At 33.3% G+C, this 19359-nt stretch overlaps 1 protein-coding gene across 6 annotated transcripts in view; it reads left to right on the top strand.

Annotated features, from left to right (window-relative positions):
- LOC142223965 (uncharacterized) overlaps window positions 1-19359 on the top strand; it is a 136923-nt gene that overhangs the window by 60322 nt on the left and 57242 nt on the right. For 2 of the 6 annotated variants that reach the window (XM_075293765.1, XM_075293766.1), the window contains exon 2: window positions 17979-18616. In XM_075293765.1, coding sequence (XP_075149880.1) covers window positions 18597-18616 — 20 coding nt within the window. In that variant the 5' untranslated portion in view covers window positions 17979-18596. Of the gene's footprint in view, window positions 1-16935; window positions 17085-17978; window positions 18617-19359 lie in introns of those variants that run through there. The other 4 variants (XM_075293763.1, XM_075293769.1, XM_075293768.1 and 1 more) reach the window with 4 other exon arrangements.

The raw sequence follows: 19359 nt of genomic DNA, 5'->3' as shown, positions 1-19359 counted from the left end.
AATAGTGTATATATTTTTATAGTAGATGGGGACTGTAGGAATCTTAACTCCATTATTCAATCTGTGACCAGTTAATATCTTAGATGAAAGTTTTCAAAATCGTTTGCTCCCTAGACATATTGACAACTTAAGTATAATGCATTATTAATATATTTTACGAAGAAAACCAAGTTTGTGTTGTTTGGCTATTAAACTTAAATAAATAAATACATTAAAACATGTTTTGGGCCTAAAATCATCCAAGTATTTTAACAGGTTAGATCTGTGTAAAAGATTAATATTCAAATTATTTTAGTTTATACCTTGCGCAAATAATAAAACACATATTACAAACAATCATCTTTAACATGTGACATTTAAATTGAAATTTATTAGTCATCCAATTATATTTATTATTCATTCACATTTCATTCAAATTCATCGGAATTCATTAAAGAGTAAAGTATAGAAAAAAAAAACACAAAGCAAAATGTGAAAACGAGATTAGCAATCAATTATTATGATGGGAAACATAAAGTGCATTAGACAGAGAATAGATTGATTGTTGCCGATTTCATGAATTCCCTCAAAATAGAATTTTCAAACAAACGGGAAAACTTTCAAGTATCCCATAACTATAGAATTTGATTATTGCAAAAACAAGATAAAAGCAAAAACAATATGGTGTCAGCTTGCTTATTATTTTTAACTGAAATTGATATTTCTGATCGTATTGCGCTTTATTTCTATCTGCAATTTTTATTTTCGCATCGTGCGCCATTTTTAAGAGTATCTGCAAGTTTTAATAGATCAGGCGTTATTTATAGTATGCAGTTTTCTTCTTCTACTATGGCTTTAACATAGTACGGATGTTATTCGTTCCCTAACGATGTTATCCTTTTCGCGTGCACCATCCTTAGCCCGTACATCTGCCTCTTCATTACCTTAAATTACAGGTCAGATATTATGCTGTTCGGAGAGAGAGCTTAAATCACTATATAAATAAAATTGTCAAAATGTAATTTCTATAGAAAATTTAGTCAAAATTTTATTTCTATAGAAAATTTTGTCAAAATTTTATTTCTGTTGTTTTTAGCTTAAAACCATGCATTGACTAAACTACAAGTGTGGCTTAACCAACGGAGGAAAAGAATGTTTGTCAAATTTATTTGGACAAAGCCCTATAGACTGAAAGATGGTTGGATGGACGCACGTTTCGAAATTACCACATTCCTCATCAGCATCCTCTTCTTGCAGCAAAACTATCAACCAATTATCAGAATAAATTCAGGCAGTTCATTAAACCCAACAATGAACCACACTTGAACTTTCCGAAAAAAGGTTTTGCATGATAGCCGGCTTATGCCGACATAAATTCGTACAAACATATCCTCTGTTGGTTAAGCTACACTTGTAGTTTGTCAATGCATGGTTTTAAGCTGAAATCAAAAAACAACAACAATGTTTAAAGAACAAAACCAACAATAACAAACAAATTTTTATTTCTATAGAAAATTTTGTCAAAATTTTATTTCTATAGAAAATTTTGTTAAAATTTTATTTCTATAGAAAATTTTGTCAAAATTTTATTTCTATAGAAAAGTTTGTCAAAATTTTATTTCTATAGAAAATTTTGTCCATTTTTTTTGTATAGTAAATTTTGTCTAAATTATATTTCCAAAGAAAATTTTGTTAAACTTTTATTCCTATCGAAAATTTGGCAACATTTTATTTCTATAAAAATTTAGTAAATATTTCATTTCTATAGAAAATTTTGTCAAAATTTTATTTCTATAGAAAATTTTGTCAAATTTTTGCTTCTTTAGAAAATTTTGGCAAAATTTTATTTCTATCGAAAATGTTGTCAAAATTGTATAGAAATAAAATTTTATCAAAATTGTGTTTTGTCAAACTTTTATTTCTATCGAAAATTTTGTGAACATTTTATTTCTATCGAAAATGTTGTCAAAATTTTATTTCTTTAGAAAATTTTGTCAACTTTTTTTATAGAAAATTTTGTCAATATTAAATTTCATTGGACAATTTTGTCAAAATTTTATTTCTATAGAAAATTTTGTCAACATTTTATTCTACTAATAATTTTGTCAAAATTTTATTTCTATAGAACATTTGTGCAAAATTTCATTTCTATAGAAAATTTTTTCAAAATTTTATTTCTATCGAAAATTTTGTCAAATTCTTTTCTTTAGACAATTTTGTCAAACTTTTATTTCTATCGAATATTTGGCAACATATTTTTTCTATAAAAAATTAAGTCAATATTTCATTTCTTTACAAAATTTTGTCAAAATTTTATTTCTATAGAAAATTTTGTCAAAATTTTATTTCTATAAAAAATTTTGTCAAAATTTTATTTCTATAGAAAATTTTTGCAAAATTTCATTTTTTATAGAAAATTTAGTCAATATTAAATTTCTTTGGAAAATTTTGTCATAATTTTATTTCTATAGAAAATTTTGTCAAAACTTAATTTCTATAAAATATTTTGTTATAATTATACCCTTCACCACTACTGTGGTACAGGGTATAATAAGTTTGTGCATTTGTATGTAACGCCAAGAAGGAAAAGTCTGAGACCCATCGTTTAGTATACCGATCGTCTTAGAATTAAATTCTGAGTCGATTTAGCGATGTCTGTCTGTCTGTTGATGTATTTTTGTGTGCAAAGTACAGCTCGCACTTTTAGTCCGATTGTCCTAAAATTTGGTATAGGGTCCTGTTTCGGCTCAAAGACGAATCCCATTGAAATCGGTTCAGATTTAGATATAGCTGCCATATATATTTTTCACTGATCTGGTCATAATTGGCGTATATATCAACCGATCTTCCTCAAATTCCGAACATCCGAATATTTTATGACTCTCGAAAAACTTGCAAAATATCAACCAAATCGGTTCAGATTTAGATATAGCTCCCATATATAGCTTTCGCCCGATTTACACTCATTTGCCCACAGAGGCCAATTTTTTGCTCCGATTTAGTTGAAATTTTGCACAGGGAGTAGAATTAGCATTGTAGCTATACGTGCCAAATTTGGTTGAAATCGGTTCAGATTTAGATATAGCTCCCATATATAGCTTTCGCCCGATTTACACTCATATGACCATAGAGGCCAATTTTTAACTCCGATTTAGTTGAAATTTTGCACAGGGAGTAGAATTAGCATTGTAGCTATACGTGCCAAATTTGGTTGAAATCGGTTCAGATTTAGATATATCTCCCATATATAGCTTTCGCCCGATTTACACTCATTTAGTTGAAATTTTGCACAGGGAGTATAATTAGCATTGTAGCTATGCGTGCCAAATTTGGTTGAAAGCGGTTCAGATTGAGATATAGCTCCCATATATAGCTTTCGCCCGATTTACACTCATATGATCACAGAGGCCAATTTTTAACTCCGATTTAGTTGAAATTTTGCACAGGGAGTAGAATTAGCATTGTAGCTATACGTGCCAAATTTGGTTGAAATCGGTTCAGATTTAGATATATCTCCCATATATAGCTTTCGCCCGATTTACACTCATATGACCACAGAGGCCAATTTTTAACTCCGATTTAGTTGAAATTTTGCAGAGGGAGTAGAATTAGGATTGTAGCTATGTGTGCCAAATTTGGTTGACATCGGTTCAGATTTAGATTTAGCTCCCATATATATGTTTTCTGATTTCGACCAACATTTTCCTTGTAAAATCGCCACTGCTTAGTTGAAAAGTTGTAAAAATGACTCTAATTTTCCTAAACTTCTAATACATATATATCGAGCGATAAATCATAAATAAACTTTTGCGAAGTTTCCTTAAAATTGCTTCAGATTTAAATGTTTCCCATATTTTTGTACTAAAATTGTGTTCCATCCTAGTGCATTAGCCAACTTAAATTTTGAGTCTATACATTTTGTAGAAGTCTATCAAATTCTGTCCAAATCGAGTGATATTTATATGTATGTATTTGGGACAAACCTTTATATATAGTCCCCAACACATTTGACGGATGTGATATGGTATCGAAAATTTAGATCTACAAAGTGGTGCAGGGTATAATATAGTCGGCCCCGCCCGACTTTAGACTTTCCTTACTTGTTTTATTTCGATAGAACTTTGTAAAAACTTTTTTAACAATAGAAAATTTTGTCCAAATTTTATTTCTATAGAAAATTTTATCAAAATTTTATTTCTATAGAAAATTGTGTCAACATTTTATTTCTATAGAAAATTTTGTCAACATTTTATTTCTATAGAAAATTGTGTCAAAATTTTATTTCTATAGAAAATTTAGTCGAAATTTTATTTTTATTAAAAAGTTTGTCAAAATTTTATGTCTATAGAAAATTTTGTCAATATTAAATTTCTTTGGAAAATTTTGTCATAATTTTATTTCTATAGAAAATTTTGTCAAAACGTAATTTCTATAGAATATTTTGTTATAATTTTATTTCTATATAACTTTGTACAATTTTTTTTTTTAACAATAGAAAATTTTGTCAATATTTCATTTCTTTAGAAAAATTTACCATAATATTAGTTTTATAGAAAATTTTGTCAAAACTTAGTTGTAAATATACTCCCTTGTAAAGAAGTTCACTGTTCTTTAAATTTAAATTAATTTCCCTGAAGACGAGCATCGGAGATGTCTCGAAATATTGGAAAATTTTAAATATAAAAATACAACTCAAAAAACAACAACATCTGTTTTTATTCACATGACCTCAAGCCGAACTAAGCAAATATAATTAAAACTTAATTTCTATAGAATATTTTGTTATAATTTTATTTCTAGAGAAAATTTTATTTCTATAGAACATTTTGTCAGTTTTTTTCTACAGAAAATTTTGTCAAAATTTTATTTCTATAGAAAATTGTGTCAAAATTTTATTTCTATAGAAAGTTGTGTCATAATTCTATTTCTATAGAACATTTTGTCGAATAATATTTTGCAATATCTGCCAAAACATCAAAATTTCTATCAAATAGTAAAAAATCTTCCATTTTTGGTAGAAATGTTCTATGGCATAAATCAAGCCAGCAATCGGTTTGTTGTGCGCTATAATTGTTCTGATTATAACCTTATGGCTATTATATTAACTCTATGGTCTCAACAAATTCTTTGATTTGTTTCCATTTTTCGCCCCTCAACGGTTTAAGTTTGGGAAGTTTGCGAATCCCATATAATGGGATCAGTACCTTGTAAATACCGGACATTGAAATAAATAATGATCAGGTAGGCACCTGACTATACCTTGAGGTCCAAGTATCCCGTCATGACTCCAACATTTCTACATATCGTATCACTACTTTCCTTTTGTAGGTCTCTTTTTTTGTCCTCATCCTGATCTCACGATATAAAATCATATCGTGAGTGAGAGTGAAGCGGTCTTTCTGACCACTTCTCTCGTCCACAGTTCTAGATGTGCTCGCTTTACCCACGCCTTTATTTCTTACCGAGTAACCCATAGGGCTTGAGGTTATTCGAGTCCCACATATCGTACTTCTACTCTCCTTCAATAGCTCTCTGGTTTTGTCTCCATCGGGATCTTCCCATATGACCTTTGTGGTCTTTCTGACCACTTCACTGTTCCACAGTTCTGAAGTTCTTGTCAACACTCATTTCTTTCTAGCGCACAGTGAGCCGGCACCCAGGTGATACAAATGGTGCCATACTCGGTGTAGGAAATAATTATCTTTTTGCATTCCAATGCTCTAGTTCATATATTTTCCTTACCGCTCTGATTTCTGCTTGCAGAATTGTATTACGGTCTGACTAGGGTTAGAAGTCGTTCCAGCCCCCAGTTTAACTCTAGGTAACACTTATTGCCATTATTAGTAAAAAAAGAAAATTAATATGCCTAAAAATATGTGATACTCTTTGGCTTAATTTTTCTCTATGAGATCAATTTCTATCATTTAAAAAATTGTGGTTAAAACAATAACAACAATTATCTTAAATCTGATAATTTCTCACTCAACGGTTGAACAGACGTTACCTATACAACGGTGAAAACTAGGCGGAAAGGGTTGCCATATAGAATTTATATTAAAAATTCCAGTATGGAAATTTAATATCCCATGATCCAGTAACCGCAATTGCAATATTTTAATTTTGATATGTTACTCAAACAACAAAAATATTTTATATTTAAAACTTTTCACTAATATTCTTATCCATAGAGAGTTTAAATATAAAATGGGCTTAAGAAATTCAAAATGTCGGAATATGGGGCAAATATTATGAGAACGTAAGGAACCTAAAATTAAAAGAAAAATATATAGGAAACTATGTACGTACGTCGTATAATATTCTGAAGTCTGTATAAGAGATTAAGCTATTTTCCGGAACATTGTCCCATTCCCCCATGACATCAGATACAATTTTTCGCCACATTGTACTACGTCTAAATATTCCCTTTTATTATTTTAAGAATATTGAGCAAAATATCGGACTGCCACTATACCAAACCTAAACTATCATCTGCACACATTGTGAATGGGAAGTGTTGGACGTGGGATCACAGTTGCCACAAATGGTATATTTTTTACTGTTTGGAAGAATTCTTAATGTTTTGGTAGATTTTGCAAAATATTCCCAAGAGGTACTTAAATTTTCTATAGAAAAACATTTTTGAGAAAATTTTCTATAGTAATACAATTTAGAAAGAATTTGTGACAAAAATAAAATTTTGAGAAAATTTTCTAAAAAACTGATGAAATTTTGAGAACATTTTCTACAGAAATAAAATTTTACAAAAACTGTCTATATATAAAATCTAAAGAAAATTTTCTAAAGAAATAGAATTTTGAGCAAATTTTCTAAAAAACAACTAGAATCTTAACAAAATTTTCCAAGGAAAATAAATTTTGAGAAAATTTCTATAGAAATAATATTTTGAGAAAATTTTCTATAGAAATAAAATTTTGACAAAATTTTCTAAAGAAATAATATGTTGACAAACACTTCTATAGAAATAAAATTTTGAGAAAATTTTCTATAGTAATAATATTTTGAGAAAAATTTCTATTGAAGTAAAATAGAAATAACAAGTAAGGAAAGTCTAGAGTCGGGCGGGGCCGACTATATTATACCCTGCACCACTTTGTAGATCTAAATTTTCGATACCATATCACATCCGTCAAATGTGTTGGGTGCTATATATAAATACATACATTTAAATATCACTCGATCTGGACAGAATTTGATAGACTTCTACAAAATCTATAGACTCAAAATTTAAGTCGGCTAATGCACTAGGGTGGAACACAATGTTAGTAAAATTTTAAGGAAACTTCGCAAAAGTTTATTTATGATTTATCGCTCGATATATATGTATTAGAAGGTTAGGAAAATTAGAGTCATTTTTACAACTTTTCGACTAAGCAGTGGCGATTTGACAAGGAAAATGTTGGTATTTTGACCATTTTTGTCGAAATCAGAAAAACATATATATATATATGGGAGCTATATCTAAATCTGAACCGATTTCAACCAAATTTGGCATGCATAGCTACAATGCTAATTCTACTCCCTGTGCAAAATTTCAATTAAATCGGAGTAAAAGATTGGCCACTGTGTTCATATGAGGGTAAATCGGGCGAACGATATATATGGGAGCTATATCTAAATCTGAACCGATTTCAATAAAATTTGGCACACTTGACTACACTACTAATTGTACCCCTAGTGCAAAATTTCAACCACATTGGGGTAAAACTCTGGCTTCTGGGACCATATTAGTCCATATCGGGCGAAAGATATATATGGGAGCTATATCTAAATCTGAACCGATTTCAATAAAATTTGCCACACTTGACTATAGTACTAATTGTTCTTCTTGTGCAAAATTTTAAGCAAATTAGGGTAAAACTCTGGCTTCTGGGGCCATATAAGTCCATATCGGGCGGAATATATATGGGAGCTATATCTAAATCTGAATCGATTTCTTCCAAAATCAATAGGGTTCTATTCTGAGCCAAAACACATACTTGTGCCAAATTTTAAGTCGATTGGGCTAAAACTGCAACCTAGACTTTGATTACAAAAATTTGTTCACGGACAGACGGACATGGCTATATCGACTCAGAAGCCCACCGTGAGCATTTTTGCCAAAGACACCATGTGTCTATATTGTCTCCTTCTGGGTGTTGCAAACATATGCACTAACTTATAATACCCTGTTCCACAGTGTGGCGTAGGGTATAAAAATTTGAGAACCTTTCCCATAGAAATAAAATTTTGACAACATTTTCTATAGAAATAAAGTTTTGAGAAAATTTTCTATAGTAATAAAATTATGAGAAAATTTTCTATAGAAATAATATCTTCAGAAAAATGTCTATTGAAGTAAAATTTTCCATAGCAATAGAATTTTGAGAAAATTTTCTATAGAAATAAAATTTTGACAAAATTTTCTATAGAAATACAATTTTGAGAAAATTTTCTTCAGAAATAAAATTTTGAGAAAATTTTCTATAGAAATAAAAATTTGGGAAAATTTTCTATAGAAATAATATTTTAAGAAAAAATTCTATTGAAGTAAAATTTTCCATAGAAATAAAACTTTTGAGAACCTTTCACATAGAAATAAAATTTTAAGAAAATTTTGAGAAAAAAATCTTCAGAAAAATTTGAGAAAATTTTCTTCAGAAATAAAATTTTGAGAAAATTTTCTATAGAAATAAAAATTTGGGAAAATTTTCTTTAGAAATAATATTTTAAGAAAAAATTCTATTGAAGTAAAATTTTCCATAGAAATAAAACTTTTGAGAACCTTTCACATAGAAATAAAATTTTAAGAAAATTTACTATAGGAATAAAATTTTAAGAAAATTTTCCATAAGAATAAAATTTTGAGAAAATTTTCTATAGAAATAAAATTTTGAAAAAATTTTCTATCGAAATAACATTCTTAGAAATACGTGGTATTATGTATAGGAACGTTTACAAATAATTACGATTCGATATGGACTTTTGCACGGTAAGTAGAGAGCCAGAATTGAAATATGGGGGTCGCTTATATGGCGGCTATATACAATTATGAACTTGATATGGACCAATTTTTTGTGATTAGGGATCGATTTATCTGAGGGCTATATATATAACTATAGACCGTTATGGACTTAGTTGGGCATGGTTGTTAACGGCCATATACTAGCACAATGTACCAAATTTTAACTAACTCGGATTAAATTTGCTCCTCCAAGTGGCTCCAAAACCAAATATCTATTGATCGGGATCGGTTTATATGGGGCCTATATATGATTATGGACTGGTATCGACCACTTTTGCCAAGGTTGTTAAATATCATATACTACCACCACGTTCCAAATTTCAACCAGATCGGATGAATTTTGCTTCTCCAAAAGGCACCGGAGGTTAAATCTGGGGATCGGTTTATATGGGGGCTATATATAATTATGGACTGATATGAACCAATTCCTGCATGGTTGTTGGATACCATATACTAACATCAAGTACCAAATTTCAACCGAATCGAATGAATTTTGCTCTTCCAAGGGGCTCCGGAGGACAAATCTGGGGATCGGTTTATATGGGCTATATATAATTATGGACCGATTTCGACCTATTTGTGCATGGGTGTTTGAGGCCATATATTAACACCACGTACCAAATTTCAACTGAATCAGATGAATTTTGGTCTCCCAAGAGGCTCCGGAGGTCAAATCTGGTGATCGGTTTGTATGGGGGCTATATATAATTATGGACCTATTTCGACCAATTTTTGCATGAGACCATATACTAACACCATGTACCAAATTTCAGCCGGATCGGATGAAATTTGCTTCTCTTAGAGGGTCTGCAAGCCAAATTTGGGGGTCCGTTTATATGGGGGCTATACGTAAAAGTGGACCGATACACACAAAATAATTTTTTTCTGGTTCACTCACGAAATTAATTGATCCAATTAATTTTTTAATTGAAATGTCTTCAATCACAGAAATGATAGTATCAATTAAAAAATTAATTGATCCAATAAAAAAATTAATTGATAATATTAATTTGTGTGATTGATTTTTATTTCAATTAAAAAATGTGTTGAATCAATTAAATTTTTAATTGAATATTTTTTAAAACTCAATTAAGATTTTAATTGGAAAAATTTTCGTGAATTTTTTTTCCGTGTATGGCCCATTTGCAATACCATCCGACCTACATCAATAACAACTACTTGTGCCAAGTTTCAAGTCGATAGCTTGTTTGTTCGGAAGTTAGCGTGATTTCAACACACGGACGGACGGACGGACATGCTTAGATCGACTCAGAATTTCACCACGACCAAGAATATATATACTTTATTGGGTCTTAGAGCAATATTTCGATGTGTTACAAACGGAATGACAAAGTTAATATACCCCCATCCTATGGTGGAGGGTATAAAAATTTTCTATATATTCAATATTAGAGGTGTGCGCGTGAGTGAAATGCAACTCACACTCACGCACATTCACCAAGCAAAATGTTTATTCACGCACGATAACTATGGTAGCCAGTCACACTCACGCACATTCACGAAATGAAAACCAGTACTCACGCACGAACTACTTTTAAAGACTCACGCACGATTCAATCACGATCAAGTTACTTTCGAAAAAATTCACGAGACTCACGACATTTTCCAACCGGGAATTAATTTCAGTTAACATAACATACGAGTAAGAATTTAATCTTGATTTTTTTTCGTGAGCGTGATTTTGCAGAAATTTTATTCACGCACATTCACGCTCACGCTCACGCACGACATATTTGTTTTAGTCCCATTCACGCACATTCACGAGAGTTGCTTCAGATTTTGTTCACGGGTCACGTGATTCACGAGTGTCACGTCAGTTTCGTGTCACTCGCACACCTCAATTCAATATCTTTAAAAATTTTAATTTTCGTGTTAGTTTATATCAACAAATTCCACTGTGAATAAGTTTCCTTTTTGTAGAAGTAGTAACTTTCCCTTGTTTGTGCAAGCTAAAATCGTTAAAATTAGACAAATTTGCAATTTAAGGGACACTGTTATTTCCCTATCGCTCTCTCTCTCTCTCAAAATGATATTGACTCCAATCACAATAGCATATTATTGTGAATTACTAGTATAATGGAATTTGCAAAATCATACCTCCAGTAAAAAAAAAAAACAATAAAATCCTCCCAAGTAATAATAGTCTGGCAACTCTCTTTTTATTCTCTTCCTGAGGGAGCGGCTACCAAAATTGCCTCATGCTTTAGTACAATGAGATGGTTCCATAAAAACCTACTTTTGTTTATCAAAGTGCAAACTAAATGCTTTTACGTTACTTTTTTTTTGTTCTTTGCTATCAGAGAAATTCTGAACAAAAATTATACTCCTCGCTCCCCACAAACTAAAGACTCGATCGTTGGCAACATTAATGAAGAGAAAAAAAACAACAACAGCAACAAAAGACATTACGGCAATGATGGATTGCTGTACAATAACAATTGCATACAATGCTAGGTGAGTGAGTCGTGTGCTTGTGTGATGACAGACTTGAGGAGGAAGCAACAACACTATAATGTCCCATGACAATGAATGGAGTATTTAGGTATATGGTGTGGCCAGATGTTTAGAATAGGTGGGGAGAGTAGTTTCTTATACATCGAAGGTTGAACAATGGGTTTATAAGGATCCTCCAGGTGAATGCCCAGTCCAAAAGATACTCCATTGAAAAAATGTTGTTACGACCACGATAGGAAAGTTTTAGGCTTCACGTTAACTACGTTAACTAAAGGGTGATACGGTCAAAATTTGGTCAATATAAACTTGATGTATTTCTTTCAATTTTGCATTTAAAACACCCCTCATTTTGAAGTTGTGTGTGTGTAGAATGTTGCTCCTATTTTGATTTTGGAATTCGCTGTCAGTTGTCAAAATGCTGTCCAAGCAAGAAGAGCAGCGTATCAAAATTTTGCTCGCGCATCGCGAAAATCGGAGCTACTCGCACGCAAAGCTGGCAAAATCGCTAAAAGTTGCCAAATCAACCGATACAAATGTAATTAAAATGTTTGGGGAACGTTTGTCGACAGCCAGGAAGTCTGGATCGGGGGAAATCGAAAACCGGAAGCCGCTGAGACGACAAAGACAGTTGCCGGTAGTTTCAAGCGAAACCCTAACCTCTCTCTCCGAGATGCCGCAAATAAGTTGGGTGTATCGTCTACAACCGTGCATCGAGCCGGACTATCGACTTACAAGAAGGTAGTGACTCCAAATCGCATTGATAAACAAAATACGACGGCCAAAGCGCGATCCCGGAGGCTGTACACGACGATGCTGACAAAGTTTGACTGCGTGGTAATGTACGACGAAACCTACGTCAAAGCCGACTACAAGCAGCTTCCGGGACAGGAGTTTTATACGGCAAAAGAAAGGGGAAAGGTAGCAGATATTTTCAAGCACATAAAACTGTCAAAATTCGCAAAGAAATATCTGGTTTGGCAAGCCATCTGTACCTGTGGCTTGAAAGGCAGCATTTTCATAGCTTCCGGGACTGTCAACCAAGAAATTTACGTGAAAGAGTGTTTGAATAAACGTCTGCTGCCTTTCCTGAAGAAACACGGTTGTTCCGTACTGTTTTGGCCGGATTTGGCATCTTGCCATTACGGTAAAAAGGCCATGTAGTGGTACGCCGCCAACAATGTGCAGGTGGTTCCCAAGGACAAGAACCCTCCCAACACGCCAGAGCTCCGCCCAATTGAGAAATACTGGGCTATTGTCAAGCGGAACCTAAAGAAGACCAAAAAAACTGCTAAGGACGAGCAGCAGTTCAAGGCAAACTGGCTTTCTGCGGCGAAGAAGGTGGACAAGATGGATGTACAAAATCTGATGGCATGTGTCAAGCGTGAGGCCCGGCAGTTCGGATTTGGAAAAGCGAAAGCCTAACTGAATATTTTTCCTGAATTTTATACTAATTGAACTTGAAAAAGAAATTTAATTTGATTTTTTAAATAAACGATTTCACCGATTTACACGCGTTTTCCCTTGACCAAATTTTGACCGTATCACCCTTTAATTGACTACAACTTAGCAAGTTGTAGTTATTCTAACCAAATATTCCGCATGTCTTTGTTGACTTTCTTCTTGGTCTTTGGTTGAAAATCCTTTGTTTTATTTCATCAGCAGGGTTAATATGACTAAACCCAAATTCCACAAAAAGTTGAACCATATGCTTCCTCTAGGTAGCATGAACATTTCAAGACACCCAATCAACTCCTCTTTGATTTATATACATCTAGAATACAGAGATACTGAAATCGATAAGTCGGCGAACGATTAGAATTAAAAACTGGTAGATGGATCCTATTTCAAAGCTCCAAACTAGGAGTCACCAGCAAACTTGTAGTCATTGCCCTTCGAGATTAAATCAAAATGCCTTAAATCTTGGTGAGCTTTGAAGTCATGATGCTGGTCCCAACTAGCCATATCTCGAAATCTCCCGACATAATATTGACATACAAAATCCAAAAACCAATTTAATTTCCAAATACGATTCTAACATTCATCATGAAGGTGGCTCTCCGGTATGCATTCCTCCACGGAACTCATTTGGATTATTATGACGAAACTCATCACGCTAGCTTGATGTTGCTTTCTTTGAGGTCTTATTCCTCTCAATAGCATGAACATTTGAAGATATTCAAACAACTTCGCTCTGCTTTGTATACATCTAGAGCTCACTGATAAAGAAATCAAAAAATCGATCAACGATTCGAATTAGAATCTGGTAATGCCTCATTCATAACAGGTTGGCTGATATGTCCCCGGTCTGACACATGATGGCGTCGAGATAGCAGAGGCCTTAAAGATATCAAAGGAACGTGTTGGTCATATCATTCATCAATATTTGGATATGCGAAAGCTCTGTGTAAAATGGGTGCCGCGCGAGCTCACATTTGAACAAAACTAACAACGTGTTGATGATTCTGAGCGGTGTTTGCAGCTGTTAACTCGTAATACACCCGAGTTTTTCCGTCGATATGTGACAATGGATGAAACATGGCTCCATCACTACACTCCTGAGTCCAATCGACAGTCGGCTGAGTGGACAGCGACCGGTGAACCGTCTCCGAAGCGTGGAAAGACTCAAAAGTCCGCTGGCAAAGTAATGGCCTCTGTTTTTTGGAATGCGCATAGAATAATTTTTATCGATTATCTTGAGAAGGGAAAAACCATAAACAGTGACTATTATATGGCGTTATTGGAGCGTCTGAAGGTCGAAATCGCGCCAAAACTGCCCCATATGAAGAAGAAAAAAGTGTTGTTCCACCAAGACAACGCACTGTGCCACAAGTCATTGAGAACGATGGCAAAAATTCATGAATTGGGCTTCGAATTGCTTCCCCACCCACCGTATTCTCCAGATCTGGCCCCCAGCGACTTTCTTGCTCTCAGACCTCAAAAGGATGCTCGCAGGGAAAAAATTTGGCTGCATTGAAGAGGTGATCGCCGAAACTGAGGCCTATTTTGAGGCAAAACCGAAGAATACTACCAAAATGGTATCAAAAAATTGGAAGGTCGTTATAATCGTTGTATCGCTCTTGAAGGGAACTATGTTGAATAATAAAAACGAATTTTGACAAAAAAAATGTGTTTTTCTTTGTTAGACCGGGGACTTATCAGCCAACCTGTTCCGATACCGAAGTCACACCATACCCTTTGCGGCAAAAAACAATATCAACTGTCACAATTCTCCGTGAGCTCTGAAGTCTTCATGCTTGGTTTACAAGTGCTGGTCCCCCACAGAGTAATTTACACATTATAGAAGTATATTTATTAGGGAATCCACGGCTGACTCGTTATATCCAGACCCAGAGGGAATGAAGGGGAGAGGATATTCCAAGATATACCTCCTTGAGCATAAATAGTTAGGCTATTTCATATTTCAAGCCCACTCAGACTTTTCAGTTCATTTTGATACCACAGTGGTGAGCTTCTCTCTTATAACTGAGTACTGCCCGTTTCTAAGTTTAGCATTCCACGATGTGGTGGAACACCTTAAAGAAACATTTAGACACTCAGAAATATCACAGTATTGCTGATAGCGGGTAATTCACCGCTGAAAAATTTTTTTGTCGAAACTGGGATTGAACCCAAGACCTTCATAGACCTTAATCGGTCTCAAATTTTGGTTTTCCCAATATCTGGAAAGGGGATTCGTTTTGTGGGGTTAAGGCGAACAAGATTCCGACATTTTTTGCCCCATATAAGTTGCGGTCACTCTAGTGCATACACAAGGTGGTGGGTTCGATTCCTGCTTCCACCGAACACCAAAAACTTTTTCAGCGGTGGATTATCCCACCTCAGTAATGCTGGTGACATTTCTGAGTGTTTCAAAGCTTCTCCAAGTGGTTTCACTGTAATGTGGAACGCCATTCGGACTCGGCTATAAAAAGGAGGTCCCTTGTCATTGAGCTTAACATGGAATCGGGCAGCACTAAGTGATAAGAGAGAAGTTCACCACTGTGGTATCACAATGGACCGAATAGTCTAATGGTGTTTTCTTTTCTTGTAAAAATGCACACTTAGTTTGCATTTTGCCCGGAAAATGAACTTTTTAAGTTCTTTTCTAAAAAAAAACATGCAAAAGGCTCGAATTCTGTTGTAAAAATAATGCCACACATAGTGGCAAATTGCGGGTATTTTCAGCACTGCTGACAAACGAGAGTGCTACGATTGCCCTGTTTGCTCCTTTGAATTATTTTCTGCCCGCTGAAATGATAGCATTTTTTTAGGTTCATGGCAACATTTTAAAAATGCGCATTACCTACAGAGAAAATGAAGGCAAAGCTCTTGTTTTAGAAATGAAAACACCATAAGTGATCCTGATACATCGGGCTGCCACCTAACCGAACCTAACCATGTGTCAATTTTTTTTCAATGCAGCTCTGCCGAGGAATTAATTAAAACAGAAATATATTTAAAAAGGAGATAAAGAAAATATTTTCAATGAATTAAATTTTGTAATTAATTTAAACTGTCTACATCTACGCTAATATATAATTAACACACAATTGTCCATTACAATTTTTTATCAATATAACCTAACACAAGTTTATATAAGATTTAGTTCTTTTTTGTGTTAGGATGTCATAAATAAATATAAATAAGATATGTGAAAAATTACCTACGATGAATAAAAAAGAAAATATATTCTCAAAAAAAAACCACAATAAATATTTCCTTTATTATGCATATATTTTATACCAACATTTTGCTATTGTTTTATGGTTTTTAATTCAGAAATTTATCAACATCACAAATTTTATTGATATTTTCCGACGTAAACGGCAGTACATTTGAGAGACACATCGACGCAGAAGACCTCTGGTGCTTCAGTTTTGTTCACAGAAAAAAAATTCACAAAAAATTTTCCAATTAAAATTTTAATTAAGTTTTAAAAAAATATTTAATTAAAAATTTAATTGATGCAACGCATGTTTTAATTGAAACAAAAATCAATCACAAAAATTAATTGTATCAATTAATTTTTTAATTGGATCAACTAATTTTTTAATTGACCTTCAATAATTTTTTTAATAATAATAATAATTAAATTTCAATTAAAAAATTAATTGGATCAATTAATTTCGTGATTGAATCAGAAAAATAATTTTTTGTGTGTTATGACAAAACTGCGTCTTTGATAAGACCAATTTTCCTAAAGCGTTTCACAAAGCGATGCACTAGTTCGATTTAAAATCACCCCACTCTATTGTCCAAAAATCTATGTACTCTCATCTCACAAGACCTTTCCTGGAGAAATAAAATTCTATTAGAATCAAATCTGCGGACTTTTGTTCGATAATTCGAGTTAACATTCAGTTTTCGCTAAACTGAGGGTATTTTTTTAAATCCCTCAGCTCATTGTATTTCCAGATAGGTGGCAACCTCACAAATAGGTGAAGTCTTGAAAAGAGTTAATATAGTTTACCAGTCTGAGACTAGCAGTCTACCAACAGACTTTTGCTCTACTGTTGTACGGAATGTTGGTGAATTCGCGGCCGATCAACGTTGGAAAACGGCAAAAAACAGTCTAGAGATTCAAAGAATTTCGCGAAAGTGAATAAAAGTAAGCAATAAAATAAACAAAATCGAATAGCTAAGTAACTGGAATTTTTAACAGTCATTGAACGATTATGATGGTTAGTGGGGACTGGAACGATTACTTAGTATTGGGGATACATATAGCCATAGATAGTTCGTTGAGTTGTGAGTGGTGATGGGAGCAGTGAATGGTAATAAATTACTCAGTTAATCTCTTGGCTTATTGACAAAGAAATGAATACGCCACTAACTTGTAAATCGTATTCTCTTCGATGGTACAAAGTGTTCCTCTCTGCTCCTCTCTCTTTCTTTCGGATTTCTAAATAAACAGGTGTTTTGATTTTGTAAATGAGGTTTGTTAATTACCTCTCAATCACACAACAATGTAAATTAGTTTCCAACCTCTTGAATGTTTCAAGCGTTTAAATGTAAACCACTTCATTTATACTTTTCAAACGGTAGCAAGGCTCATTGTGTAAGAGGGGAGAGAGGGAACAAGAGTTTATCTTAAAGGGTTGAAATAGTGGTCACGTTTTATTTTAAAGAAAGAACATATTGAGCTTGTTTATTTACAGCCCTGTATTGATGATCATGTTGCACCAGTCAGACCCATATTTACTTTTACATGGATGTAATCACGATTTGAGCATTAAGGTATAGCCATATGCAAGTGTGTAAATGCGAGTGGATATTTTTGGCGCTCATTAATGAGAGCAGATAGTTAGGGTAGGCTTTGTTTGCCTGTTTCTTAGCCATTCACTAAAAACACGAATAGCAGTAAAAGATATATGAGTCTGTGTGTGTGTGTGTGTGTGAGTTTTGTTTACCCTATGCTCTCATACTATGGCTGTCTGATGGTATTTTGTTTATCACATCGTCTTCGTTCGTAACTTAACTGAGATTTATTTTTGTCGTTTAGAGTTAAATGAGACTTCAAAGGCTGCAGTCGTCCATATTTTGTACATCGCCACTGAAATCAAAGATAAAAGCAAAGCGAAACGAATGTGCAACAACAACAATAACAGCAATAACAACGCAATATAAAAAAATAAATGTTAACTCATATCGGCTTTAACAGCTGATTAAAGTGTGATTAACCAGCAACAACAAACCACCTTGCCATTTACTAGATTAAAGGGAAAAACATAAACACAGCAAACGAAATCAATTGGCCATATAGTATTGGTATTGGTAATAAAAAATCTACCAAAAAATTTTTCCAACAAAACATCCTATAGCTAAACAAGTAAATACAATTTGTTCAAAAACAATTAATATTTGACCAAATGTTGGTCGGTAATTCGTTTGTGGTCTATACATAAATGATGTATTAGCAAAAACAAATTTAAAAAATTAATAAAACAACAATCGAAATCTAAAAACAAAAACAAACATTGTTATTTAGCTTTGCCATACATAAAAACGCCATTACCGGCAAACAACGGATTAACGTTTGTTAGTGCAGAGCAGTAGCAATCTAATCAACTATCAACCTGTCAACCAGTCTTTACCCGAATTTGGGAATTTGCCCGTAAACATGTGTCGCTGTTGCCAAAAGTAAGTACATTTATTGTTAACATATACATACATATACAGTAAAGCCTATAAATTTTGTTGATAATAGCAAAAGAATTCGGTTAATTACAAATTCGTTGCAATAAAACGAATTGATGGCCAAGGCCAAGACCCTAAAATACGATTTGAGCTATATTCCAGATAAACGAATGGTGTCTTTTCGATTTTGAGCATTGATTACAAATGTTACATACCCAGCAAAAAAACCTGCTGAATTTTCAGCAGCTTTGTTAGGGAAGCTTTGTTAGTCAGTCATCAATCAGCGCTTACCTCTGCCAGGAATTCACTGAAGAATTTATAAGAATTAAGAAGAATTTATAAGGAAATGTTATAAGGAAATAGCTGAATGCACTTCTTCTTTGTATAAATGGGTAAATTTCACGGGCCGATGTTGATTTTGAATAAAACACAAACTATTTAGGAAATTATTGTAATTTTATTTTATTATGATATATTGGTATTACTCAATTATGTGTGGAACAAAATATCGGCCAAATGGGCGCCGCGACCTCGGTGGCACACCTTCATCCGATGGTCCAAATTTTCGATGACGCTGAGGCATAATGGAGGTTCTATGCCGTTAATGTGCCGAATTATCTCATCCTTTAGCTCTTGACTTGTTGCTGGCTTATCGACGTATACCTTTTCTTTCAAATAACCCCAAAGAAAAAAGTCCAACGGTGTCAAATCACATGATCTTGGCGGCCAATTGACATCGCCATTAC

This window comes from Haematobia irritans, chromosome 2, assembly GCF_050003625.1.
Source record: "Haematobia irritans isolate KBUSLIRL chromosome 2, ASM5000362v1, whole genome shotgun sequence".
Lineage (NCBI taxonomy): Eukaryota > Metazoa > Arthropoda > Insecta > Diptera > Muscidae > Haematobia > Haematobia irritans.
The sequence above is the reverse complement of the archived record's forward strand: the minus strand, read 5'-3'. Positions and strand labels throughout refer to the sequence as shown.